Consider the following 27,230-nt stretch of genomic DNA (forward strand, 5'->3'; position numbering starts at 1 on the left):
GCATGTCACATACTTAACAATAAATATTGCAGCATCTAAGTGAAATCCATTATATCTTTCAGCAATTGACCAGATTCAATTAAAATGAAACACATACAAACAATTTTAATCAAAATCAACCATTCAGAAGATACACGGAGAGAAGTTCTGCTTCAACTTTCCTTTAAATAAACAGATTTTTTTTAGCTTTCCTGAGTGCAACACTCCTAGCAGCTGCCTCAGTTGCCATTATGTCTCATACTTCCAAACAACTGTAAAAAGCTGAAATAACTTTGATTTTAATTCTGCTAGAAACTGCTTTTTGGATGACAGCTTACCTTGAACAATGATATCATCATCCAAATATATTACTTTCTCATGTTTCTGGATAAGCAAAGGAAGATAAAATCGAACGAAGTTCAGCTGTTAAATAGAAAAAAAGGTAAAGACTAAATGGTAAAGCTGTTCAACGCAGTAGTCTCACGCTTCTGCCTCTCCTAACAAACAGTTTTAATTTCTCTCTTCACTGAGCACTAGCCAGTGATCACTTGCATCCTCCTCTCTAGCTTTACTGGTATCTTGAATCCATATTGTTATTATTATTTATCCCTTATATTTACTATGGCCTTAACCAAGCAGCCCAGAACAGTTGCTTCTTCATAGAATCATTTAGGTTGGAATGGGCCTCTTGAGCTCATCTTGTCCAACCCCTCTTCCCAAGAAGGGTCCACGCAAGCAGGCTGTCAGAACCCATGCATCTCCACAGACAGAGACTCAACAGACGCTCTGGGCAACTTGCTCCAGTGTTTGACCACCCTCACCATTTAAAAAATAACAAAAAAACCCACCTATTTTCTTGTACCAGAGGGAATTTCACATTTTCTTTTGTGTCCACTGCCTCCTGTCCCTCCCCTTGGGAATTTTGTACACACTGATAAGATCCTCCTGAGCCTCAGCTCTCTCAGCCTCTCCTCATATAAAAGATGCTCCAATCACTTCATCATCTTTGCAGCCCTGCGTTGGACTCACCCCAGTAAGTCCATATCTATCTTGTACCGGGGAGCCCAGAACTGGACACAGTACTCCAGATGCAGCCTCACAAAGTGCTGAGTAAAGAGGAAGGATCACTTTCCTGGACCTGCTGGCGATGATTTTCCTAATGCATTTTTACAGCATACATCATACAGAACACCTCAGATTTAACAGTATCATCATTCCACTCTATAGGAACGATTTGACCTATGGCACAGATGTGGGATAACCACTGCAACAACAGTAACGAAGAACACAGCAGAGGGAAAGAGGACTGAGGACGTAAGAACAACCATACTGATTCAGACCATTTTACCCAGTACCTGCCTTCAAAGTAGTCCTAAGCAGATGCTCAACGAAAAATAAGAATAGAGCAAGTGTACAGAAAAGTTGCTCCAAGTATCCTCCTAGCTTTCAACTATTTTCAGCTCAAGGGATTTCCTGAAGCAGATGTGATCTGTCTAAATATAAACTTCAGTCCTCTCTGAATCCCTGTAAATTTTTACATCCACAAGACTTTTCAGCAAGGAATTCTAGAGGTTTAGTACTTCTTGCATGAAAAATGTCCAGCATTTCTTGTTTGTTCTGACTGTAACTCCTACTAAATTAATCTAATGACCATTAATTCTTGCACTAGAAGAGACGGTGAGCAACCATCCTCCACCCAGTCCTCCATGCCACGCAGTTCTGTAGACCTCTACTATTTTCACGCTAGAAGTCACATTTCCAGGCTGCACTGTTTTAACCTACTGATTCCTTGTATGAAATTTTTCCCATATATTAGAAATGTCAAAAGCTCAGAGGAGGGGAGCAAGTATAAACATTCTGAAGAGACCTGAACATTTTCCGGTGGTGCTACATCTTTTTTGGATAAGGGGATGAAGATTGCACATAGTGTTTAGGATGAGGGAAAACTATGGATTTGTATTGTGGCACAATGAAGTTCTCTGTTTTGATCCTTACTCCTTCTCTAATAATTTCTAACATCTGATTTGCCTTTTCTGACAGCCAGTAATATTTAGATTAGTCATTAGCCTCTGAGTTAACCCTGGGCATGTGCAGAATGCAGCCAACTCAGCATCATGGAGACACAAAGAACACAATTAGACCTTCCCTCTAATCAACTGTGAATATATTCTTAAAGATACGACACATTCAAATTACCAAGTTTATGCCACCTAATAATGAGGTCCCAGCAATGCAGACAAGTTGCAAGAAGCTTGTTATAGTGCACTTTTCCTTCTTGAATGAGGGCTTAGCGTTTGGACCTGAGGTGCCTTCTCTGGCTGTGTAACAGAATAGAGATCTAGCACATTTTAAAGCCTGAAATAAGCATTAAAAACCCTGAAAATTTGTTATGCGATGTTCATTTACTCACAGGCTGCAGGAGCTCAGGACGCGATGCATCTTGTCTGATTTTTCCTTTGAGTACCATAGGGTTGAACTCGACAACCTTAAATTTTATTTCTTTCAGTTTAGAGTTTTCAATCCATTTTCTGTGATAAAAAAAGAAGTGACAAAAGAAATATTGAGTGTGTGGCAAGTACTTCCAGTATTAAATTCACAGAGTCATGGGAGAATAAGAGACCTTGGAAGCTCACTTGATCTATTCTGTCCCAATAGAATCACTTCTGTCTACAGCTATTGCATACAGACATCTGTTTAACCTGTTCTTGAAAAAAAACAACCACCAAAACAAAACACAACACCCAGAAAACCCAGCAAACACCCCACATCACTGCCAAAACCAGAGACTCCACATGTTGCTCAGACAACCCATCTTTCACCATCGCTAGCTCTAAATGCTATTTTTCTAGGCTTTCTTGCTATAAAGATGATCTTTTTCTTATCTGCTGTGCTTTTAAAGCAGAGACTAGTGTTCTCCCTTTTACGGTTTTATATCCTTCAAAATGACTGCCAGATTACCTCCTAACTATACTTTCTTTAAACTATTTTTTTTTCAACATTTTGTCAGATTTCTTGACACAACTGCTTATTGTTCTCCTCTGACCTCTCCTCTAAATCCTTCCCGAAGGCACCTGAAACTAAACACCACACTTCTGATGTGTTAATAGTATCTGCAAGATCAGAAAAAGTTTCCGCACATCTCCTGTGGTGGTCATGTATATCAACATGTACATCCACTATGATTTTTTTTTATTTTTTTTTTTTTTTAATCAGTGTGGTCAGTCATAATTCTGTAGTTTTCCAAATGAGTGCTACCAAACTCCTCCTTCACTCTGAGCCAATACAACCAGCTATTCCCACTTACATTACCTTGTCATTACCTCTACTGAATTTTATAATATTTTAGAGTTCATTTTTCCAATTCATTGTGTTTGTTTTCAGCTCTTGTCCTGTTCCTCAATATATCTGCTGTCTCTTTTCCAGCTTCATGCCAATTGCAGATTCACGCAGAACATTCTCCACTCTATTATCTAGGTTACTGATGAACTGGATGGGAAAAACTCCCAGTGGAACCCCACTCATTACATCTTTTCACTTGGAGACAAGTTGTGGGTACAGAGGCTACAGAAGTGCAGTAGCCATGTGCGAGACCTGCTAAGAAATCTGCTGTAATTTTGATTCACACCTTCTCACTCCTTTAAAAAATGTTTGCAAATCTTAATACACAAATATGCTTTACTTACAAGCTTCCTTCGTGTCTCTATTTGCAACCTTTAATACACCCTCTTACTTGAAATTAGCTTTAAACAGCAAGTTTTTCTACACTGAAGCTAAAGACACAGCATCAGATGTGAGGCAAGTGCCATGCCACAAAATGGGATTGTGACAAGTAAGCATGTCCATACTTACCTTACTACACTCCTCTGCAGCCGATCTACAAATGGCAGAGGCACAGGTTTGGGCACAGTCTGGCTATTTTACACCCCTTTACACCAGTCAGTGCCTTGCGTAAGGCGACATGGTCCTTTTTCCTACACATAGGAAATCCTGGGGACTGCTACCAATAGCACTACTTCAATACAAGGGAGAAACAATTCCCTGAAAAGTCCTCCAAAGTCTATGTCCATGCTAAGGAGAGCAACAGCTTGGCCCTAACTACAGCACGAAAGAAAATAAGGCTGGTCTATACCGAATATGCGGGATGGTAGTCTTCAGCCCAACTATGTAGAACAAAACATTAGCCTCTGTGTTGCTGTAGATGCTACTGATTGCTGCTACAGCTCCACCCATTCTGCCCGCAGCAGCACAGACTACAACTGGGATTTCTTCTTCCATTTCCTCACGACTTTCCAAATCAACTGTAAGAAACAAAACTACGCATTAAAACAGAAAAATAAGAATCCTCTTGTATCAGATCTGGGTCATAGGAATGAGTATGTAGTTCCATAAGCAGTGGAATCATATCACAATCACCCCATTTCCTTACCACATGCTATACACATCCGCATCTGGCAAGGCACACAGCATGAGCTGTCGCTAATCCAGAACTACATGCAGGTTGACTGGACTGTTGGATGCCTCCAAACACAATATATAATAGAGCTCTCGGCATCTCCTACTCAGCAGGGTCACAATTCAGCCTGTCCTCCATGTAGCTGCTTATTCACATGAAACCTGAAGAAGTTTGAATACCTTTGAGACTTCCACTTCTCAGTTATATTTAATACAAATTGAACAACAGGCTCCAAAATCATTAAAGGAAAGATGTAAGTTCAAGATGGTGCAATTGCATGAGCTTTACTTCTTTGGGAAGCAGGCTAGAAAGGAATAGTGCAAAATTTTGTACCAGCAGGAAGCTGCTAAGGATAAAAGGAAAAAAAATCTAAACAATACCGAATCAGTTCACATTACTGCTAAGCAAGATTTCTATCCCTAGTACTGATTAACTTACAGAAGTTATATGGGTATATTTATACCGGTTAAAACATAACCATTAAACTCATAACAGCCCCAACAAAAATATACTGGAAAAAAACTGTTTTATACGAAGATAGAGTTTGTTTATCTTAGGAACGGTGAATAAGCTATTAGTATAAACATTTAATACCACTCCAACCGTATCAACCCTAGTAGGCTTCTGTCACTATAAGAATTCCAGCAAAAACTTCTATTGTAAATTATGTCAAGATTCGATGATCTGTCTGAAATGAATAGGTAGGCCAAGCACATTCCCAAAGGAGCAAGTTCTGATCAAAGCTTATTATCACCTGACAACTCCAACACTATTCAGCACAAATAAGAATATACTCCAGCTTCCATCTACATCAGTGACATCTGGATAAAAATTTGAATCAGAATGGCATTACTATCCACCTCCTACTATTTTATTCAAGTAATTCAGAAGTAGAAAATCCTGCCTCTCAGACCATATGCAACAGTGTGAGTAGCTCATCTACTGCAGGGCAAACAGGATTCACTAAGACAAAAAGCAGTGTTCAAATGAAAAGATAAGCAATATAAACCAAGAACATAAATCACAGAATCACAGAATCACAGAATGGTAGGGGTTGGAAGGGACCTCTGTGGGTCATCTAGTCCAACCCTCCTGCCGAAGCAGGGTCACTTACAGTAGGCTGTAGAGGACCTTGTCCGGGCGGGTCTTGAATATCTCCAGAGAAGGAGACTCCACAACCTCCCTGGGCAGCCTGGTCCAGGGCTCTGTCACCCTCAGAGGGAAGAAGTTCTTCCTCATGTTCAGACGGAACTTCCTCTGCTTCAGTTTGTGCCCGTTGCCCCTTGTCCTGTCGCTGGGCACCACTGAAAAGAGTTTGGCCCCATCCTCCTGACACCCACCCTTCAGATATTTATAAGCATTTATTAGGTCCCCTCGCAGCCTTCTCTTCTTCAGGCTGAACAAGCCCAGCTCCCTCAGCCTCTCCTCATAGGAGAGATGCTCCAGTCCCCTCACCATCCTCGTAGCCCTCCGCTGGACTCTCTCCAGTAGCTCCTCATCTTTCTTGAACTGGGGAGCCCAGAACTGGACAGAGTACTGCAGATGGGGCCTCACTAGGGCAGAGTAGAGGGGAAGATGAATGAAAGATATATGAAAAGATGAATGGAAGATAAATGAAACAGAAGTACAAGTCATTTACCTGTTTCATTCTTTAATGAAGATGGCACTTGATGAACTTTGTTATACAGAATGGCACACACAGTTAAGATAAGAAGTAACAGTAAGATCTGGTTAACTGAAACAAAAGGGAAAATTTGTTAACAATTAAGAGCTAATCGCTTAAGTACCTTTTTTTTAAAAAAAAAATCCAATTTGCAACCAGCAAATACAGGTTATGATATGTACTGTGTTTATCGAATTGTCATTCCTCTTGCTATTTGATCAAGCTAAAAATATTATGTCAAAAAGATAACAGTATCTCTTCCCTGTTACAATGATCTCCAGCTATCTGATTTTTATGGATAATTTGCTCACTAAATCATTAAACTGCCAATACATATGGGTTATCCATACTAGGAAAGTCACGTTTCTGAATTTTACTAAGAGCCTGCAACTTTCTTTTCTCAACTAGTTTATTGTCTGTTTAGCATCACAAGACTTCATGAGTTAATTATTTTTACCAAGCCCTTTCCTTCTCTCACACTCCCCTGATAAAATTTCAAACACAGGAGAAATTTTTTTCAATTTCAATGCAGCTCTTCAAAGTGTATTTGATCAAAACTCTAAAAATTCTATAAAAAGAACCCCAGCATGCTACTGAAACCAGAAATGTTCCAAAATATTTGAAAATACATAAACATTTTGACACAGGTACTCTAATTAGTAAAATCAAAAGAAAGCATGCAACAGCAAAGACCTTACTGTGTATTCTGATTTGCAGCTCCTACCTGCTTAATCTATTCAACATCAACCACCAGCAGGCAGCAGGAGAGTTCAGGGAGTGCAACAGGGAAGGAACACATTGCTATCATCAACAGTTACTTTGATGATGGGAGTTCTTTGTACTGGACTACTTTGTTACTTTTGCACCACCATAAAAGGTATTTAAGGTGTACAAAAGAGCTAAGGGAACAGAGTTTTGAACCATTTCAAACAAAAGGGCCAACTGGCCAGAACTGGGCATGAGAATAAACTGAAATTGATAAACATATGTCACTGAACCTGCACTAATTTAAACCAGCTCAGGAGACAGCCCATTGACTTCAGAGAAATTTTGTGTGTATAACTGAAAGCATACACTGGTCCATTTTCAGTCACTGACCCTAACAGCTGATAAGAACCCCAATTTCTTGGGGTCACGCCTCAATTATAAGTATGAACAGCATCAACGTGCAGAGTTCTGTAAAAAAGCCAGGTTCAGTGCTCTAGGCACAATTCACATGAAACCAGCAGCTACCTGCACTCTTAGTCGAAATTCCAGACCCCCAGTCTCATGCAGTAAAGCAGTGAGTAATTTTAAATTAATGGGATTTATGACCATGCTTATATGACTTAGTTAACAGGAAAGGCTTAGTTGTATACTTAAAGTTAATCATAATTTAGCAAAACTAGGACTATAAATTTGCATCTAACTGTGGCAACGGTCGCATGGGAAATTACATGTGACATTCCTGTCTTTTAAAAATACACATTTCATATGTTTTTAATCTCTCTTACTTTTCTTTAAAAGAGCCATGTGTCCTGTTCGGTGAGAACTGTGATCTGTTGTAAAATAAAAATTAAAAAATAAGTTAAGAAAAAAAAAAAAGGAGACATAAATAATGAGTACCAACAGTGAATACAAGTTAGTTATTTCAGGAACAAGGTTTTGCATCATCAAATTTCACTGTTGACCTGGTAAAAGTAAAACTGAACTCTATCTTTGTAAATAACTTTTTTTGGAACCAATAACTAATATTCTGGGCTGGAACTATTACATATTTTAATTTAAACTACTAATAGGTTGAAAAGAACAGCATTTTAATAAATTCCATCCAATCACCTACATCAGTAATAACTAAGATTTTTAAACACATTTTAAAGTCATGTGCAAAGAAGTATTAAAACACCCACTGATGCAATCTGTTAATACATTTACTTTTATCTCTGATCTCACCTAAAACATAATAAGAATCACAAATACTTCTCTCTTGCTGGAGGACGTTCCCAAACGTATGGGGATCTTATACTGCAGCAGCGTCTTTCAGACTCTCAGAAACTTTCAGAGCAATAGTGAAAATATTTTTAAAAGCAGCATCCTTCCATTAACAGTAAGGGGGGATTTTGTGCGCAGTGTGGCTTGTATCTAAGCACATAATCTGTGATGCTGAAGAAAATGAGGTAGCCTTCCCTAAAACTGTACTTCTAAACCAGGCTCAAGAGTAGCCACAGCTTTATGCCCAAGAAGACAGAACATAATCCCTAAAATACAGGATTAATGGAAAAACAACATTCATTTGAATTCTGGACCCAAAACTACTATTTATGAAAACAAACACACACACAAAAAAAAAAACCCAAGAGTAAAAAACAGCATCAGAAGTTGGGGAGGGGGAAGGGGAAAATACAACTATGTGATCTAACCCTTACACTATGGTAGCTGTATGCAGGACAGAAGCCAATTTTTCCTGCTTCCCTACATACAGAAACGGACACATTACAGCATAGATAAGGGTACACTGATGGTTTCTATGCACACATAAAAATGAAGTTTATTCTGCCTGCTTGAGAAGGCAGACGGAACAGCAAGAATTCTTGAAACCTGAGTCACAAAACTGACCGCCTCTCATTGGTTAACGCTCAAGTTCAGGCGGCATCCTAAATTAGTCTACTTTGACCAACAAGTTAAATGACAATAAAAACCTAAAAAAAGCTAAGATGTAGTTTTGTTTACAAACCACTTATATTCGCATGTATTTAGGTCCCACCAGATGACTAAATCGTAGTGAGAGAGGAGTGTTTCTGAAAGTCCTTTCACATCTGCAGTACTTATCTACATTCCAGCAGCGCACTCTCTTCATGTGGCATTAATTTACACAGAGAGGAAAACAAACTTATCAGTCAAAAAAAAAACCACTGCTGAGAAAGCCTTTCTCTCACGCATTACACACAAGTATTGTCTTGTCATCCATTTAAAAAGTTTACTTGTTTAGATAAGCAGAGAGACAACAGAACCCCCTACACTGCTGGAGTAACTTTCTAACCCGCTTTAGGAAATCACAATCTTCCACTGATATCCACAGAGCTGACTACTATCTTTTAGGTAACATTTTGTAATGATAATCACAAACAATATTGATGATCCCTGCAAGACAAAAGTTGGATAGCCACAGCTTCATGGCACCTTCAGAAATTATTAAATCAACATGAACTGAACCATATTTAAATTTTAAAATCCAAACTCAGACAGACTCTCATACACGTTTGAGCTCTAAAACTACAGCATCCTAAGCCTCAGAAACTCAGATTCACTACCCACTGATTTTTAAGCAAAGAGAGAAGTATTTGTTCCCCTGCAAATATTTACTCATGTTTTCCTGAATGTAGACATTAGTTCCTGGAACCTGGCACTCCCTCACTCAGTTGCCAAATCCTGTAACAAAATGAGGGGCTACAGAAGGGAAAGCTCAGAAACAGTGACATTACTGCTCAGATATTTCCTGCTTAATTAGTCTTTTTACCTCTTCAAAGCAGCACAGTATTCGGGACTCCTCTCTCCTGAAGAGCTGTAGAGCTATTTACTTGGATCCTAGATAGCCCCCAGCTGTAAGCACTCTTGCCAAAGCTTCCTTGACCATCATCCTCCTTTGAAGTCCCCCACACAAGGGCCTTACAGGGCACAGTACAGTTTTAAGATTCAATTCCTTTTTCAAACTCTTCAAAGTTTACTTTGGAGTTGTGCTGTTTTTCTTTTCTTTCTCTGCTGCTGAGGAATAGCACAGAGTCCAGACACAGCACTGGAGGAATGAGAGCCTATAAACCACTTCCAGATGTTCACGATGATGATGCAGCCCCAGATCTGGCAGACTTGCCTCAGAGCTTCAGCTAGCAGATTGCAAACAAATCCCGTAAGACAAAAAGTCTTAAGGGGTTGGGGGAAAGAGAAGGAAACAAACTCTTCTAGAAGTTACTTCAACAGTCTGTTTGCAGGCTAGTCATTATTTATGGTAAATGTGAACAGATAACTAGTGTGCAAGAGCCAAACAACATGCCAAAGTCAAACTGAAAGCCAAAGTTTTCCCAGTGTCTGTTTGCAGAGTTCTTGTGAGTCGAAAGCTAAGGGAAACTTGCAAAATTCAACTCTGAACATGCATTTTGATTTGAACCACTTTTTTTCCAAATCTTTGAGCAGTTAAGAGAATCTGAATTCACAGGTTTGGTTTGGATTCAAAGGGACCTTAGATCAAGGTAACCAATACATGTTCATACTCTGCCTCCTAAGCTCTCCTGTAAAGCTTTTACAGTCTTATTTCTACATTACCTCTTTCATTCTTATTCTCTCACTCCCTTCTAGGAACCTCCCTCCTATATGATAAAAAACTGTTGTTGCAAGATTTTCACGAGTACTGAAAGGAATAACAATATTCATTTCCAAACTATTTTTTGTATTTTTAGCACGAGACAGTGCGAAACTTACAAGTAGTATTCAGTCAAGGTCTTAAAAATTGTGTTTTAAGTGAAGATTGTTGTTCTATTTGCAGGAAATGAAAATGTGGGTCTGCAACAGTGTCTCAAACATGCCAAAACTGTGTTATCTGTGTCTGATTTTGTACAGAAATCCATCTTTTGCGGAGCTGCTTGAAGGAAAAATAAACAAAGATTTTACATAGTTATGTACTTCACGTAGATGGCCACAACTATTACTATTTTTTCTGTACGACAGTATTTTTTAAGTTGTATTAAGCTCACGTTCATCAAAATCCACCCACGTTTTGTTCATCTCACTTCCATTTCTGTGTGCGTCCTGAATAGCCCCAAGACACACGGAGCTGTATGAGCCTGCAGCACCGGCAACATCTGCTTCACCTACCAGCAACCCCTGGAGCACTGGCAACCCCCCAGCACCTTCTCCAGGTTTCCCTCAGCCTCAGGTGTTTATATTCTCAGTTAACACCTCCCTCACACAGGAAAGAGAGCAACTTCTGCTCTGTAGATTAGGGCTTCGGGCTTACTCAGATCACCCAGCATTAGCTGCAGAACTGAAACCTCGGTTTCTCATCTCAGCCTGCAGTGCTTAAGGAGCAACTCATTTCTTTCTCAGTTCCATACTTCGCAGGCAGCGTACCTCGCCTGTCACTGGCAAGCTAACAAAAAAACCCAGCTGCCACGCATTTCCAACAGAGGTGATTCTGCCCCTTTACTTCGCTCTTGTGAGACCCCAGCTGGAGTACTGTGTCCAGCTCTGGAGCCCCCAACATAAGAAGGACATGGACCTGTTGGAGCAGGTCCAGAGGAGGGCCACAAAGAGAAGCAGAGGGCTGGAACACCTATCCTATGAGGACAGGCTGAGAGAGTTGGGAAGAGAAGGCTCCGGGGTGACCTTATAGCAGCCTTCCAGTACCTGAAGGGGCCTACAGGAAAGATGGAGAGGGGCTTTTCACAAGGGTGTGCAGTGATAGGACAAGGGGGAATGGCTGTAAACTAAAAGAGGGCAGATTTAGATTAGGTATTGGGAAGAAATTCTTCACCATGAGGGTGGTGAGGCACTGGCACAAGTTGCCCAGAGAAGCTGTGGACACCCCCTCCCTGGCAGTGTCCAAGGCCAGGTTGGATGGAGCTCTGAGCAACCTGGACTAGAGGAAGGTGCCCCTGCCCATGGCGGGAGGGTTGGAATCAGATGATCTTTAAGGTCCCTTCCAACCCAAACTATTCGATGATTCTATGAAGGCTGAGCCGGGTGCCCAAAGGGGAGCGGCACAGGCCACACCCGCGGCGAGGCAGCAGGCCCGGCGGGCGCGGTGCGGTGCGGGCAGGCCTGCCTCCCCCGGGCACCCTGACAGACCTCCCGCCGAAGCAAGGCCGAGCCCGGAGGGGGGGGGGGGGTGGGTGCTCCTGAGGGGCAGAGGGAACCGCGCAGAGAAAGCGTCCGCGGCACGGCCCGGCGTGTGCGCCTGGGGCCGCCCACACGGCGACCTGCGAGTCCCCACCCTGGCCGGGGACGAGACGCGGATCCCTGGCCGCGCCCCTCCGCCGAGGCGATCGCCGCCACCCCCCGCCGCCTCAGGGAGGACGGCGCCCGCCCCGCCCCCATCACGTGACCCGCGCCGGCGCCCCGCCGCGCCCCGGCTACCCACCCCCCCCGGTGGCGCGGAGCGGCGCATTGTGGGAGCGGCGGTAAGATGGCGGCGGCCGCCGCTGGGCTGAGCTGGAGGCGGGTGTCTTCATTCACGGGGCCGGTGCCGCGCTCCCGCCACGGGCACCGAGCGGTCGCCATCCGCGAGCTGGTCATCATCTTCGGGGGCGGCAACGAGGGCATCGCCGACGAGCTGCACGTCTACAACACGGGTGCGCGGGGCGGGGCCGCCCGGGGGCTGTAAGGCGGCGGCGGGGCTGTCATGTCCGTAGCTGCCGGTGGCACCGGCCTCCTCGCAGCGGGGCTGGGCTGGGAGGGGGCGGTGGGCGGGCTGAGAAGCCGCCTGGAGCCGAGCTGGGGGGGGGAGCGGAGCGGGAGGCGGGCCTGGGCGAGGGGGTGGTGGAGTTAAGGCGGCTCCCGGGGGGAAAGCAGCCTGGAAAATCTCTTTCCGCGCCCGTGGTGTTTCCCCAGCCGCTCGCTCGCCCCGGGGTGGCGGGGCCCGTCCTGTCGGGTCTCGGCTGGGTGGCTGCGGCCTGGGTCAGCCCCCTCCAGTGTCCAGATCCCCCCCTCTTCCCTCTGGTGGCAGCTGAGGGGAGCCCAGCGCACTGAAATAGGGCTCTGGGTTGGAAAAGCGAACGCGTTGGCGCTGGGAGCCTTTCCAAGCAGGAAGCTGCCCCGGACGGGTTTTACTCGGGGAGGAGCAGACGCCTCAGCAGTCGCTGCGCGGGATGCTGCCGGAGGCTGGAAAGCTCGCGTGTCGTTTTAGAGCTTGGGCTGGGACGGGGCAGTGAGGCGACTCCCGGCGCTGGCTGCTGGTGAGAGCGTGTTAGCTAGACTTTTTACTTGCCAACTGTTAAGAATAATTAAAAAACTAACCTTATCGTATCGCCCCCCCCCCCCCAAAAAAAAAAAAAAAAAGGTGATGGCATTTTTGCTGAGTGTTTTTGAGATAAAATGTGGGGGCACAAACGTGTTTTGGAGGCAGTTTATGAAGAGGAAGATGCTTACTGTTAGAATTCTTCCTAGCGGGTTTTTCCATGGTAGCTTAAAGATCTGCTGTACTCAGTCACGTTTTTTGGAGCAGAAAAAAAGAATCTCTTAACATTTCTGTTTTGTTGCCTAATCTAAGGAAAGCTTTTAGATAGTGCAGCTATACTGTCTGTCAGACCGGAGGTTCTGATGAGTGCCTGTTGAGTGAGCCTTAATGTAGTTTTTTTAATTTTTCTGTCCAGACCTTCTGCTAAACATGTTTCCCCTTTGCGGCAGTGATGAAAAGGATCGTTACTCGGTTGTTCCAGTTCCCAGAGGAGTGTTTGGCCTGAACTGACCTTTTCTTCTCTGGGGGCTAAGATGCAGGGTTGTGACCTGGGCTGCCTGAGTTTGCGATGTCATCCGTTGTTCTTGCTACGAGTATGATGACTTCCGAGGAGCTGGCACACAGCAAGGGCATCTTAATCCCCTGCAGCAACATTCACTGCAGGCTTCTAATTTCACACTTTTCCTCTTTGTGCTTATGAAAAAAGCTTCGGACAAAGGAGACAACATCTCGTATAACTCTTTTGTTCCAGAACACTTTAAACGCCAGTATGCTACTGCTGGATCAGGCAGTCTCAGTTGCTGTTTCTTGCCTCTGTGCCTCTCCTCTCACATGTATCAGTGCAGTGCTCTGGAGATATTAACACTGGTCCCAGAACAGTGTAATTAGTTTTTCAGTAGGGCTGTTAAGTCCAGGCACACTGCCGTGCTGCTGTAGCTCTAATAATTCTGTTCCTAGGGCTAGCTCCCTCTGAGTTAGCATAGTTATCTCTTTTGTGTGGAACTTGACTTACGTTCCTCATTAGCCTCTTTTTTTTGGCAAGTCTGTTAAATTGCTGAGTGACCCTTGGTAGCTGACTTAGTTACAGTGACCTCGTGCTCATTCATATATTGAGTAACATTGGTTTGATAGACGGGTTTGCTTTTCTTTTTGTAAAAAAAAATAAAGTTTTAGTTCAATTAAAACAGTGTTAAACAAACAGCTTGTTCACAGTTATCTACAGGTAAAAGGTAATTCTTTCGAAAGCTGAGGCGTTTAAAAATACGCTTTCCTTCTCAGTGTTTGAAATCTCTTTTTTTTTTTCTTTTTTCCCCTCTGCTGTAGTTACAAATCAGTGGTTTCTTCCTGCTGTAAGGGGAGATATTCCTCCAGGCTGTGCAGCACATGGATTTGTTTGTGATGGTACCAGAATACTAGTTTTTGGAGGAATGGTTGAATATGGAAGATACAGTAATGATATATATGAATTGCAGGTAGGAAATGTATGAAGATCCTTCACTTTGGAGGACTGTGTGATTTATCTATTTATGAACAAACACATTTTCTGTTACCGACTGCAGAGGAAGGTTAGATGAGCTTTGCTCTGCTCCAGTGAGAATAAACTTTTTAAATAGATTCTGAAGATGGCGAAAATCTAAATAGCTTTGAAAAAGAGACTTCCATCTAGTCTAAATAAAGTATAAAATATTTAATGTGTTGTGAAAGTTAGTTCTTAAGTGTCACTTTTAATGTATGTCCTAAGAAAAGCCCAGGTTTCTCTTAAAAATAAATCTGAAAATATGAGTATTAATATTATCTGAACTCTGTTGACTGTGAATGACTATAAATGAAGATATTTCTGAATGTATTTTTCTTGTCTTTAAGGCAAGTCGATGGCTCTGGAAAAAAGTAAAACCTCAAGCTCCTTCCACTGGATCACCACCTTGTCCTCGACTTGGCCACAGCTTTTCTTTATATGGTAACAAGTGCTATTTATTTGGTGGCCTGGCAAATGAAAGTGAGGATTCAAATAATAACGTTCCCAGGTATGCTGATTTGGTTTGAAATCAACGTCTTTAACAATAAATTACTAGATACAAAACTTTGAAGAGGAGCGTTCAAGGGAGGCTCTCCTGAGTACCGAGTACTCACATCTGAGTATTTGTGCAGTGGAGCGGTTACATGCTAAGAAGCTTAAATGTTTCTTCTGCTAATCGCACAATATGTAACGCTCACTGACAGCTCTAACACTTGTGGAGGGAAAGCTGAGTAGACTTGGGTATTATTCCTGGTATTTTGGGTGATGTTTTTAAGAATGGCTTGTTTGTTAGAATTACTTAAGTCAGCAAAGTCTCATGAGTCATCACGGAATTCACAATGGAAGTTTCCTCTGTAATGCTGTGGAAAACAGTTACAAATTCAACTGGAAATTTTTTAAAGTAACAGCTGAAGTTGCCTTTATTATTGGCAAATGGTGCTATAGTGCTGAAGCTTTATATTGACAGGTTCTGCAGTTCAGAGTGCTTATATCCCCTGAACGATAAACCGGCAGTTTTAAGCTCAGTAAACACGAGGTATCTGGTGTGAATGCCAAGATTCAAAGACCATTATCTGAAAATAACTTGTCGATAGATTCAGAACAAATGGCTAATTGTTTGCCAGCCTGAAGACATCAGAAAAGAAGCAGCTTCTTTTCCCCTTTGTTGCCCTAGAGTTGCAAAAATTCATCTCTACTGTCCCACATCATTGTGTATTGTTCACAACTTTGCAGTTTATTCCAAGTTTGTCCATACTAATTTCTGCTATGAATGTTGTTTACTGATTTTGAATATTTCTTTCATGTGATATAGTGTATCAAATATGATACGTAAGCATGTTTCCTTAGAGGCAACAAGTTATAATAGTTCATTTTTTGGTTTTAAATGCATTCAGTTCTGTTACTGTCCACAATGCCATCAAATGTTTTGAGATTTTAAAATGCTACACTCCCCAAGACGGAAGTCTGTAATGCTTGGAAGTGCTCAGGGTTTAAAGCTCACGTGTAATCTTGCTTAGAAGTGATTTTTTCATACTTTGATGCTAATACCCTAGATATTTGAACGATTTCTATGAACTGGAGCTGCAACACGGTTCTGGCGTTGTCGGCTGGAGTATTCCTGTGACCAAAGGGATCTTGCCGTCTCCCCGAGAATCTCACACAGCCATCGTATACTGCAGAAAAGATTTGGGAAGTCCAAAGATATATATTTTTGGAGGGATGTGTGGCTGTCGGCTTAATGATCTCTGGGAACTTGACATAGGTGAGTTGATTTGCTGGTAGAAGTCGGTGCAGGGGCCTTACTGGCTAAGAGGAAAAATTACAGTACATAATGATTAATGGCATGGTATGGTGCAGATGTTGTAGGGACTTACACCGTAGTGTTAACATTATGTAATTTTTTGAATTAAATAGGTGCAGCATTGTTTGCATAGATTATCCTCATTGATTTTGGTTACACTGTGAGATTGTTTACTTGGAGTGCTTTAAAGGCTGCCGCTGTGATAACCAAGCTGAATAACCATAATGAAACCATACTATATCTGTTTGATAAACTGGTAAACAATTAGTTTGTCAGTGTTTCCTGTGACTTTTAGAAGAAGCTATAAGTGCTTGTAATTGCACCTTCTTTCTTAAATTGGCCATCTTAAAAAGGTGAAATGTTGTTTCGTTCAATGTTAGAGGTATGTTCCTTCCTAAAATCCAGGTAGTGAAATACTCAGTAACAGGTTGTTTGAGGGTTTTTATTCTTTTTCTTTCAGAAACTATGACCTGGTCAAGACCAGAAACTAAAGGGACAGTACCACTTCCTCGCAGTCTCCATACGGCCAATGTAATAGGAAACAAGTATGTCTGTTGTTAAAAGCTCAACTCTAGAAAGGTACACGTAGTAGGAGAATGATGATGCTTATCCACTACTGCTCAGTATAAACCAGTATAAGCCCTGTAGAGTACTTTCCTGATTCTATTATCCTGCCTCAGTGGAACTCAAAAAGTACCATTGTTAATTTGAGAATATCAAACTGTCAGTGTTTCCATCTAGCAGGACAATCTGCCCAACCCACAAGCAGCTTTCCAGGTTTCTGAAGGCACCTTTGTGCCTTCTGGGGTGGTCTCAGCTGGACCTGAGCTGGCTCTGTCAGGGGCCAACTTGAGTGCCTCTGTGTCTGTGATACAGTGAACTTGCTATGCAAAGGAACTGCCCAAAGATCAGAACTAGTTCTAGGCAAAACCATTCCACGTTTTTGTGGGCCAGTTTTTCTATAGTCTGTTCCTCATTACTTTGCGTCTTGCCAATATGGTTTGTTTTGGCAGATGGCATTGATCAAATGGACTGTTAAACATAGGTTTCAGTCCATTTTACATCAGTTTAGAAGCTGGTGTGCGGAGAGAGAGGCAAGAGGGGCAAGAAGTGTGAAAGACTTGTATGTTGTGATCCAACAACTTAGCTTTTTATTATATACTTAAAATGTTATTAGTTTGTACCTTACCTTATGTTTTTAAATTTTGATATCTGACTTAGATACTGGTCTTCTAATTTTAGAATGGTTTATTGAGAGGTCTGCAGTAAAGGGTTGTAGAAATTCTGCGTGAATGTGTGATTTTTGGAGAGTAGTAGCAGTTTGGTAGTTTGTAAAAAGATACTGTATTAACTTCTGTTTCTGGGAAGTTGTTTGAGGAGTTTGGGTTGGTTTTTTTTTGATCAGTTAACTTACTCAAAAATTTCAGAAGGTAGATGTCTGCAACAATACTTTCTAAAGAGAGTGGACACAAATAAATTCTGCTGTACAACCAGAGCTGTAAGGCACTGGATATTTTCTGTTTTGTCCTAGTTTGAGAGAGCACATGCAGCAGTTCTGGATGTTAATTGGCTTTTCTTTTCTTTTTCCCTCTTCCCTCTTTTCCTGTATTTCAGAATGTATGTTTTTGGTGGATGGGTTCCACAGTCAGCAGGAGGTGAAATTTCTGCTCATGATGGTGAATGGAAATGTACCGGTTCATTTTCTTATCTTAATTTGGGTTAGTGTTTCTGCCTTTCTGGGAGAGGGCATTTTGAATTACTACTTTCTTAGCAGAGTAGAATAAGTAATTTGAATACCCTGAGAAAAGTTTCAGGATACACAGTTGTAACCTTGGCTGACTAAAGAAGATGCCAGGTTTTTTACATCTTTCTTGAGAAGGAAGTTATTTATTATTATTATTTTTCTTTAAACATTCAGCAGGCTTGCTGATGCAAATTGTTGTTAATACAACTTTAATACTAAGTAATACAAATACTCCTGCTTCATTTATAGAAGAACACGAGAGACAGATCCTGAAATGAGTTTTTTCTAAGTGTAATAGTACTATCCCTGACTCCTCAACTTCTGATGTTGTATTTGCCTGAGACACACATCCAGGGGTCAGAAAATTCATCCTGTGTTAATTGATCACATCTTGCAAAGTAGTTGGAAAGTGACTTTCTCTTTGTAATATTGCAAATTTAAATGCAGTTGTCTAGAAAAACCAGAGGTGATTTATTTTCATTTTCTCTGAGTAGTTAAATATATTAACATCTGTGTTGCTTGTTTTGGAAAACATCTAGAAACTAAATTTTTTGAGTTTCGTTTACTAGATACCACAGAATGGATAGGTCTGATCTCAGATTGCCAGGAGGACAAAAGTAACTTGTTACCAGGGCCGAGAGCAGGACACTGTGCTGTAGCGGTTGGCACTCGTCTGTATATCTGGAGTGGTAGAGATGGTTACAGAAAAGCTTGGAACAATCAAGTCTGCTGCAAAGATCTTTGGTACCTTGATACTGGTGAGTCAGAAATAAGAGACTTGTACTATGTTCCATGTTTTATTAACATGTGGGAAGCTGGCATCATTGATGATCAGAACATCTAAAGCTGTAACAAACTCAAAGATTGGTTACATTTTAAAGCTTATTTAAATAAACCACAGTTCACTGTTTATTGTTTGAAGGCTACAGCTATAACTTAAGCTGAAAAAAATAGCAAGGCTTGTTTAAAGCCTCTGAAAGAACTCTGTGGCTAGGTCCTGCATTGCATGCCATAGTCAGTAGATACAAGGTGCTAAAGGGGTTTACCTAAACTCGGGGTTCCTGGCCTCTCTTCTTAGTGATCTTTTCTGCTGCTACTTACTCTTTTTTATCAAACCCCTCCTTCTCTTGGTATTGTTGCTGCTGCTGCTTGTTCATCTCTTGGACTGCAACAAGATGCTGTTTAATCTGAGAAAGGACCACATTGTTCTTGGAGCTGAAGGGAGTTCTGGAGCACTAATCACTCCTTAGTCGCTGGCTTGATGGCAGGACGCTGAGCTGGTATTGGGAGAGGGGGAACTAGTATAGCATTTTTGGGAGGGAGTTGCCCACTCAAGCGGAAGCCTGAGAATGGTTACCGGAGACTGTGAAACATTCAGGAGATCGCATTTTTTTTTCTTTTTTTCTTTTTTTTTTTTCCCCTTCAGAAAGGTCAGAAGGTAAAAAACGGTAGCAGGGGAGGGATGTGCTGGAGAGTGCAGCCTAGTCAGGCATCAAGGCAAGGGAGAGGAGCAGGTCATTGGCATTGAATCATGCCTAGGCTTCAGCCTCTGCAGAAGAAGTTTGAGGGGAAGCTCTCTTTAGCTACAGGGAGCAAGCAAGAGGGAAGCACAATCTTCTGTGAATCTGTTCCAGGAATACGTAAGGCTTTAGGAGCCAGAGAGCTGCGTGCAGCCTTTTAGGAAAGGATAAGGATCTCTTACCTCTGTAAACCCGGTGATGGTGTATATACAACCCAAATACTAACTGGCAGCAGAAGAACCATTAAAACACAGAGTCAAAACTTCAGCGTTTTTGAACACTCCAGAATGGCACTTTATAATTTTCTGACTTGACTTGCCACCTTTGCCAGCTGCTTCTTGTTGAATCCGGTATATATTATACCTAAGTGAAAAACCATTGAGTTTGCTTACATTATATAGATATTTCTTAAAATGATAAAGGAGGGTAATTTCAAACATTCAATCTGTGTTTTATTGGTTTCTTGTAGAGAGACCTCCAGCACCATCACAGGTACAGCTGATTAGAGCTACAACCAACTCTTTTCAAGTGAAATGGGATGAAGTACCTACAGTTGAAGGATATCTTCTTCAATTACACGCTGATTCACCAGTGCCATCAGTGGCTGGAATACCTGGTACTGGGGTTCCTGAGACAGCAGCACTGAGTTCACAAGGTAGTAGCAGATCACATTACACTAATGTTTGTGCAAAGGTAGAGGATGACATAAGTAATAAATATGAGTTTGTTTTAAAAAACATAATTGTGAGAGAGAGCGAGCCTATTTCTTTGGTTAGTCCCAAAATGTGTGCATCATTATTATGGGAAATTCACCTTTACTTGTCTCTGTCGGTTTTGGCCAGCTATCTGAATATGAACATATTTGTACAGTGCTGGGCACAATTCGAGAAAGGAAATGGTGAGGAAGGGATTTTGTCTCACTCTTTGGCCATGCAGTTTCATCCCAGTCTTACAACCAAGTCTTCCTTCAGGCAACTTCGGGTCTCCCTCTTGCTTACTGGAATAGATTCCAACAAATATAGTGTTAAGTTTTATGTAACTGATTGGAATTTGCTTTTGTTTACCTGAAAGGTGGCTCTTCTCTGCATCAGAGTCCACAATCAGTGCCTAGTGTCCCTTATCCAGAAATGAAGTTGGATCATCCCAGCCAAACAAATAGTGTCATTCCTAATAACGTAAGTGTAAACTGAAAAATGCCTAAGTGGTAAAGTAGTGTGGGAAGCAAGAGAACTGCCAGAACACTTTCTCAGTTTTAGACGTTCCTGCATGCTTTTCAGGCCTTGGAAGAAAACCCAAAATCAAACAAAAAAAAGACACGTGCTGAAGTAGTTGTGTCTGTTTTTCTTACATCCTTTTTACTTTGATGATTGACAGACAGTCTTTAAAGTCCTCTTCCTGGTAATGCAGAAAGGAGGCTGCAACTGTGTTGATCTCCAGAATGCTAACTGGGAGCCTGATACCAGTAGAAATACTATTCATCCTTAAAATGGTGAAATTAATATGGGAGGCAAAAAGGATAAGGCATACTCCTCCTTTAGTAGTGATTATGGTAGTCTGCTTAGTTGTGGGTTCCTACTACAGTATAAGCCCAATTATTATCTGTTCTGGTTGTGCAGTGCTACATGTTCTACTGATTTGCCAATTTGAAAGGAGGAGAGAGGACAAACTCTGGCTAAAGGATCACATTTTTTAAAATTTAGACCTGTTCTTAACTGTGTAAGGTCTCAGGTCTGTATGGGATCCATAATGTATTCTTGTGGAAAACACATGCACTATAAATTTTACTGACAGTAGAAATATCTTAGGTATGTGCCAGGAAAGCAAAGGTTGAAAGCCTCTGTAACTGATTTTTCTCATCCCCTCAGATCCCCCCAGTAGACTAAATATATGCATCAGTGAGCTTCTATGTAATAACGTAAGAATGTGAGCTCACTCTTAGATAAAATTTAGTATGTGTCAGGGACGCTTCCAAGTCAGCTTAGAGTTGGACTCTTTGTTTTATAATGGCTAAGATAAGGTGGATTGTGAGGTTGGTTTCTTGTTTGAATTTGAAGTCCTAGGGGGATCTGTTGGAGGATTTTTGTTTGCTGTTTTTGAGCAGTCATTTTCATGCCATGTTTGCAACCGAAATTTCTGAACTTTGCAGTTAAACATTAACAAATGTGTTGTTTTGGTTAGGTGCAAGTTTCCCTTTCATCCAACTCATTATTAAAAGTAGAAGGAAAAGAAAAGGTTGCAGCACCTGAAAACAAGATTACGCAGGAGACTATGAAAAACCATGCAGATGCTACAGGATTCAAAGAATCAAATGCCCCTTCTCTTTTGCCTGTTTGTGCTTCAAGTAAGATGACTATAGAATTAGAAATGAATTAAAAAGAGTTAAAATTAATCTCATAAACATAAAACAAAGTTATTTCTGTCTTGCAGTTTGAAATTTTTTTAGAGGCCTTTGTAGTTTAAAAAAACCCAACTTGTGCTAGTTATTACTGTACATATTTTTAGAAGATACAAGTAAAAATGAAATCTTAAGTTGTTTGAAGTGTTGCAAGGGACGTGATAGTCTCAATATATTAATTATTATGATGGCAAATGTGTCTCTTTAAACATAAATAGCTGTTTTTAACATGAAAGAACAGACTGACAGGGCCAGATTCATTATACAACACTAAGGTGATAACTCCAGGCTCTCTTTGACACTACTTCTGTCTGTTAGTAGTGAAAAGCTATTAGCTGATGTAAAATTTTAGGCAGCGTAGAGAGGAGCATGTTTCTCTCCGAATGTAGAGGAAATAGAAGATGACTAGGCACTGATTTAGGCATTTCACTGAAGTGCCTTAAGTTCAGTGTGGTGAATCCAGGCTCAGTCACCTCATCTGTTTATATTTGACTTTCATGTAATTTATAGGCTGTTGGATTTTCATTTTCTTCACAGTGTAATTTAAGTATTGTGTGGAAATTTTAGATCTTAGTGCTGAGTGAGAAACAGACATCCACAGTGGTTAATCTCAAGTTGATTGTCATAAATCCGTGATACTGATTTTTGTGGATACTTTCTCTTTATATTAGGACTTTTTTCCAGATTAATCATTTCGTAACCAAATAGGTATAGAATAGCAAGCTTAAAACAAATGAACTTGCCATTTTGATAGAACTGTTTACATATATCTGTTTATGACTATGCAGAGAGACTCTTGTTAAGTTACATACTTAAAGAAAGCATTAGCAATTAATATAATCAGATCTATTCTAACCTAAATCTGAGCTAAACTCTGGCTTTATATGAAACTAAAGCCATTAGATCAAGTTGAGATTTGTTAGGTGTTATCAGTACTGAATTCTGGCTAATATTTTCTTATTTTAAGGTCCTCAGACTTCAGCAAATGTAGGTGAATTACATGACTTGGACAAACGAACTGTAAATCCCGATGCTTCTGTATCCAGTACTGTCTCCAGCACACAAACTATGGTAACCCAGCAGGCTGTTAAAACTGAATCATCAAGTACAAATGGGGCAGTTGTTAAAGATGAAACTTCACTAACAACATTCAATTCAAAATCTGAAGGTTTGAAATGTGTTTCACATACTGTATTTTGAGCCATATATATCTAAGGCCATCAGAGTTCCTCTAGTGTGGTGGGATTCCCATCTTGGCTAGCACATGGGATTGAGATAGGGCTTTGGGCATTGAGGACCTTGGGCAGCCTGGATGATCTCTGCTGTGATTGGAACATCTTTTAAAATCAGGACATTCCTTTTGTACATATGTTTGTAAAGCACTTAGTTTCTTGTAAGTGAAAAGTCCTTTAAATCTTCATTTCTGCAGAAGCCCATTTTCTAAATAGCAGCGGCAGCCAGTTTTGGTGCCCATAGCACACTTGCTTTCATTCAGTGGTTGTCTGTTTATTTAGTCAGCAGAAGACTACGAATAGTAACCTTAGATGGTTTTGATTTTAAACAATTAACCTCTGTAACAGATGTGGCTGGCTCACCACTAGTCAACTGTGGTGACCTCTTCACAGTCTGCTTGAAATAGCCGAAATAAGCAGCAGCGTGGAAACTTAAGCATATTGGTAGTATTTCAGGTTTTGTTTTTTGCAAATATCAACAGGCTGTGCTTGTTTTGAATGTTAACTAAAGAACAGTATTCTCTTACTGGCGCTGTGCGAGTAGTGTAATTTTTACCAAACAGTACTGTATTTTAAAAACAAAAACCAGAAACACAAGTATAGAGTACTAATATTGCCTTGTGTTGCTCATGTGCTTATGTGGTTTGATTTATCCTTCTTTTTTTTTTCTTAAGATTCCATTTTAAATTTAATAAATGTTCTTTTCACCATTTGTTAGGATTGTTTAAAGATTAACTGCTCATGTTCAGAAGTCTGTATTGGTGTCAGAAACAATGCATTCAAATTAAGATTTCATGCTTAGACTATTCATACAGTATCATCAATATATGCCTCAATCTGGTATTTAGGTTATTTGTTCACAAATATTTCCTATTGATTTCATAATTCTGTCACTTTTTAGGATTTTCGAGTCCTGGCTTCTTTTTGTATTATCTGTAGCAGCCTGCAATGCCAGGCTCTTAGAATTGTTCTGTGAATGTGACACAAGCCAGAAGTGGTTGGTTGTGTTATAAATAGAACTGCATGCAAAAGAAGTCTGAGACATACTTTTGCAACAAATACTTGTAAATGGCTATTGAGGTCAACTCTCACGCTCTGTGGACTTTGGTAAATTTTTTGTATCACTTAAGCTTTTTAAATACAACTTTTTGTTTCTAGCTGCTGAACCTGCTTGTATCATGACTTCGACAAGGGTCAGTACTGGACAGACAAATGATTCGCATTCCTCTGTAAGTCTGAAAAAGTATAATCAAATTGGTGTATTTATTGTTCTGTTAATTAGTTGTAAGGGCTCTTCTATTTTCCTTTAATTATGTCTCTGAAAGAAATGCAATGTGTATTCAGGGCTTGAAGTGAATAATACAGGGGTGAACATTTCTGTTGTAAAACTAATTGCATTGTGTGGGTTTGATTTGAGTCTAAGTAGCAGTTGTGTAGTTGGGAGGAGATCCAAGTATGTGTTTCAGCTGTTGAATCATTTTTATCAACTGGCACAGTGGAATGGTCTCTCTGCTGCATGATGTGCAAATGTAAAATGTTCTTCTGTATGCACAACTGAATTTAAAATGAAGTATGTGTTAGAAAAGACTAGTGTTGGCTGCTGATCTGTAGGTTTGAAGCGTAACTAAACTGACATCTTGATGTTTTTCCCTAGAGGAGATGGGGACTGGCTATGCAAGCTGTAAATACTGCCTGAAAAAGTAAATGCTTCCTATTTCACCGCTTACAACTTAATACACAAAACCAGGGTGCCGCTGTGGCCACCAAAAGAGAGGAGCTAAAGATGGGAAGAAGCAGCTGCTACTGAAGGGTTGGGGTGCTTTTGCCAGGAGCATCTGCCACCCGTGCCCCTTTTCCATACTAGAGGGATCATGGCCTGTTGGTGCCGGGCGCACTGAGCATGCAGGCACCTTCCCTGGTGCCTGGAGACAAACAAGAAAGACGGTTTGTCTTTCTGGGTCAGCAGTTCCCATGCCCTCCACCACCGTTGCCCCATGAAGAGGCCCTGTTCTCAACTGCAAGCAAGTTCAGCAGCGGCTTGAAAGAGAGCATGTTAGGGGCTGAGGTTAGCTGAATCCCAGGTAGAGCTACTGATGTCAGACCACACTGTGGAACTTACTGACCTCTGAGTGAAATTAACTCACAACCTGCTGCTACAGACACCTAGTTCTACAGCTTTAAACTTCTTCCCTTTTCCTGTTTAAACCAGAATGTCAGTGGTGACATCCCAGCTGTGTGTTTTTTAAATGGTGGACTGTGTCTAAATCACTGTATAAATACTAGGTGGTTTTGGACAGCATTTTAATGATATGTGCATAGTCATTTGAAGTATAAGTAACACTGGTATGACAGGTGGTTGTCTCTTGCATCTACTAGAGTCTTAACATTTTTTTATGTTATGTTGAAGTATGGGTAGTCTACATAACGTGTTCTTCAAATCCTAGAAAACTCCACAAAGGCAGATGGCACCGGTGAAAACAAGAGACCGACAGTGGTATGATGTTGGAATTTTTAAGAACAACAGTGCTGTGGTGAGCCAGTTCTACTTGCTGCCAGAGGAAGCACTGAGCATCTCTAACAAGGTAGCTGCTAATTCTTCTCTGACATAACTTGCACAAATGTATTTTGGAATCTGCTGCTCATATGGTTGACAATAAAATGTGGGATTTCTGATACTGCAGCAGGATCTGGTGCTTATAGGAGTTCTGTATTTTGTGACCTTTTTTTACTGTGAGGTAAAGGTAGTTCACCTTTTACTATTTCCTAAACCAGATGAATTTCCTTCTGTTGTTTTTGTACGATAATATGGAAGGTCTTATTTTGCTATTGCTAATTCTTTCTGTATTTCTGTTTCTAGCCTTAGGAAAGAATTTTGAACTTAGTGAACTTTCTAACCAGTAAAAATTCTTAAAAACTAAAAAAAACCCATAACTTTTTAATATGTTATTTCAGTACAGCATTGAAATGTTTTGAACAAAGTTTCTTCTCTGTTTCCAGAATCTTTGCTTTCAAATTGTTAAAGATCCTAAAAAGACATAGGCTAGGCTGTTCAAAAAGACTAGATACGGAACTGTAGTGGGGTTTGTATCACATTTCTCTAACTTAATATTGTTGCACATGTAGGTTTATATATGAAAATGCTATACGTGTGAAACTTGCAAAAATCTTGCGGTTTTGATGGTGAAAGTGTAAATTAATGATGTCCTAGCAAACTAGAAACAATAATGATGGGTATATGTTTTCTTGAGAGAAATAACAGAACAGAACAATTTCTTTGAAAGTACTTCACTGTAAATATTGCACATCTTAGTTTTAAAGAGGGTAGTACATTTTGCAGTGTTTACATTGATTGTAATTTCTTATACGTTATTCAGAAGGAAAATAGTTCCATGGAAAGTTTCAAGGATGCATCAGTACATATTTTAAACATGGACAGTAGCACATAATGTTTTAGAAACATATTTGTTACTAACTTACACTACTTTTCTTTAAAAACATTTTGATTACCTGTTTTTTTTGGGTTTTTTTTAGAGATGTAGTCTCACATTGCACATTAGATGAGCTGTTTTCATGTGAGCTAGTGCCTCAGTCAGAACCTTTTTAAAATTCTGATTTAAGTGCAAACGTGTTAGATTTTTCAGTTTCAATTAAACTTATTAATCTCAGTTTATCACTACGTACTTTGTATTTTTTTAGGCTCATTGTGTTTAAAATATTTAAGAAATTAACACAAATGTTGCTTTATTTTCAGACGGAGAGCGCAGATGTACCAGACTATAGATTACTTAAGAAACAGGATCTTTTTCCAGGCACAGTGTACAGGTTCAGAGTTGCTGCAATTAATGGCTGTGGTGTTGGGCCTTTCAGCAAAATCAGTGAATTCAAGACTTGCATTCCAGGTTTTCCTGGAGCTCCTTCAACAGTCAAAATCACCAAGGTGAGAAATATAGGTAATTCTGGTTCTGATATATAAAATTCTGGTCACAAGCTTAATTTCAGAAC

General features: G+C 40.7%; 2 protein-coding genes across 6 annotated transcripts in view; one reads left to right on the forward strand and one right to left on the reverse strand.

Annotated features, from left to right (window-relative positions):
* GLT8D2 (glycosyltransferase 8 domain containing 2) overlaps positions 1–12,326 on the reverse strand; it is a 19,731-nt gene extending 7,405 nt beyond the window's left edge. Inside the window, exons 1-7 of one of the 4 annotated variants that reach the window (XM_075429398.1) lie at positions 12,205–12,288; positions 9,592–10,704; positions 7,589–7,633; positions 6,072–6,167; positions 4,109–4,277; positions 2,390–2,507; positions 318–402 (exon numbers count right to left, since the gene is read on the reverse strand). In XM_075429398.1, the coding sequence (XP_075285513.1) occupies positions 318–402; positions 2,390–2,507; positions 4,109–4,277; positions 6,072–6,167; positions 7,589–7,607 (487 nt within the window). In that variant the 5' untranslated portion in view covers positions 7,608–7,633; positions 9,592–10,704; positions 12,205–12,288. Of the gene's footprint in view, positions 1–317; positions 403–2,389; positions 2,508–4,108; positions 4,278–6,071; positions 6,168–7,588; positions 7,634–9,591; positions 11,342–12,204 lie in introns of those variants that run through there. The other 3 variants (XM_075429399.1, XM_009944297.2, XM_075429400.1) reach the window with 3 other exon arrangements.
* HCFC2 (host cell factor C2) overlaps positions 12,232–27,230 on the forward strand; it is a 19,725-nt gene continuing 4,726 nt past the window's right edge. For both annotated transcript variants that reach the window (XM_075429395.1, XM_075429394.1), the window contains exons 1-14: positions 12,232–12,415; positions 14,344–14,492; positions 14,884–15,044; positions 16,090–16,298; positions 16,798–16,882; positions 17,952–18,055; positions 18,651–18,839; positions 20,071–20,256; positions 20,673–20,776; positions 21,780–21,942; positions 22,964–23,164; positions 24,387–24,457; positions 25,673–25,810; positions 26,980–27,165. In XM_075429395.1, the coding sequence (XP_075285510.1) occupies positions 12,250–12,415; positions 14,344–14,492; positions 14,884–15,044; positions 16,090–16,298; positions 16,798–16,882; positions 17,952–18,055; positions 18,651–18,839; positions 20,071–20,256; positions 20,673–20,776; positions 21,780–21,942; positions 22,964–23,164; positions 24,387–24,457; positions 25,673–25,810; positions 26,980–27,165 (2,112 nt within the window). In that variant the 5' untranslated portion in view covers positions 12,232–12,249. The remainder of the gene's footprint in view (positions 12,416–14,343; positions 14,493–14,883; positions 15,045–16,089; positions 16,299–16,797; positions 16,883–17,951; positions 18,056–18,650; positions 18,840–20,070; positions 20,257–20,672; positions 20,777–21,779; positions 21,943–22,963; positions 23,165–24,386; positions 24,458–25,672; positions 25,811–26,979; positions 27,166–27,230) is intronic.

The sequence above is a fragment of the Opisthocomus hoazin genome, chromosome 8 (genome assembly GCF_030867145.1).
Source record: "Opisthocomus hoazin isolate bOpiHoa1 chromosome 8, bOpiHoa1.hap1, whole genome shotgun sequence".
Taxonomy (NCBI): Eukaryota; Metazoa; Chordata; class Aves; order Opisthocomiformes; family Opisthocomidae; genus Opisthocomus; species Opisthocomus hoazin.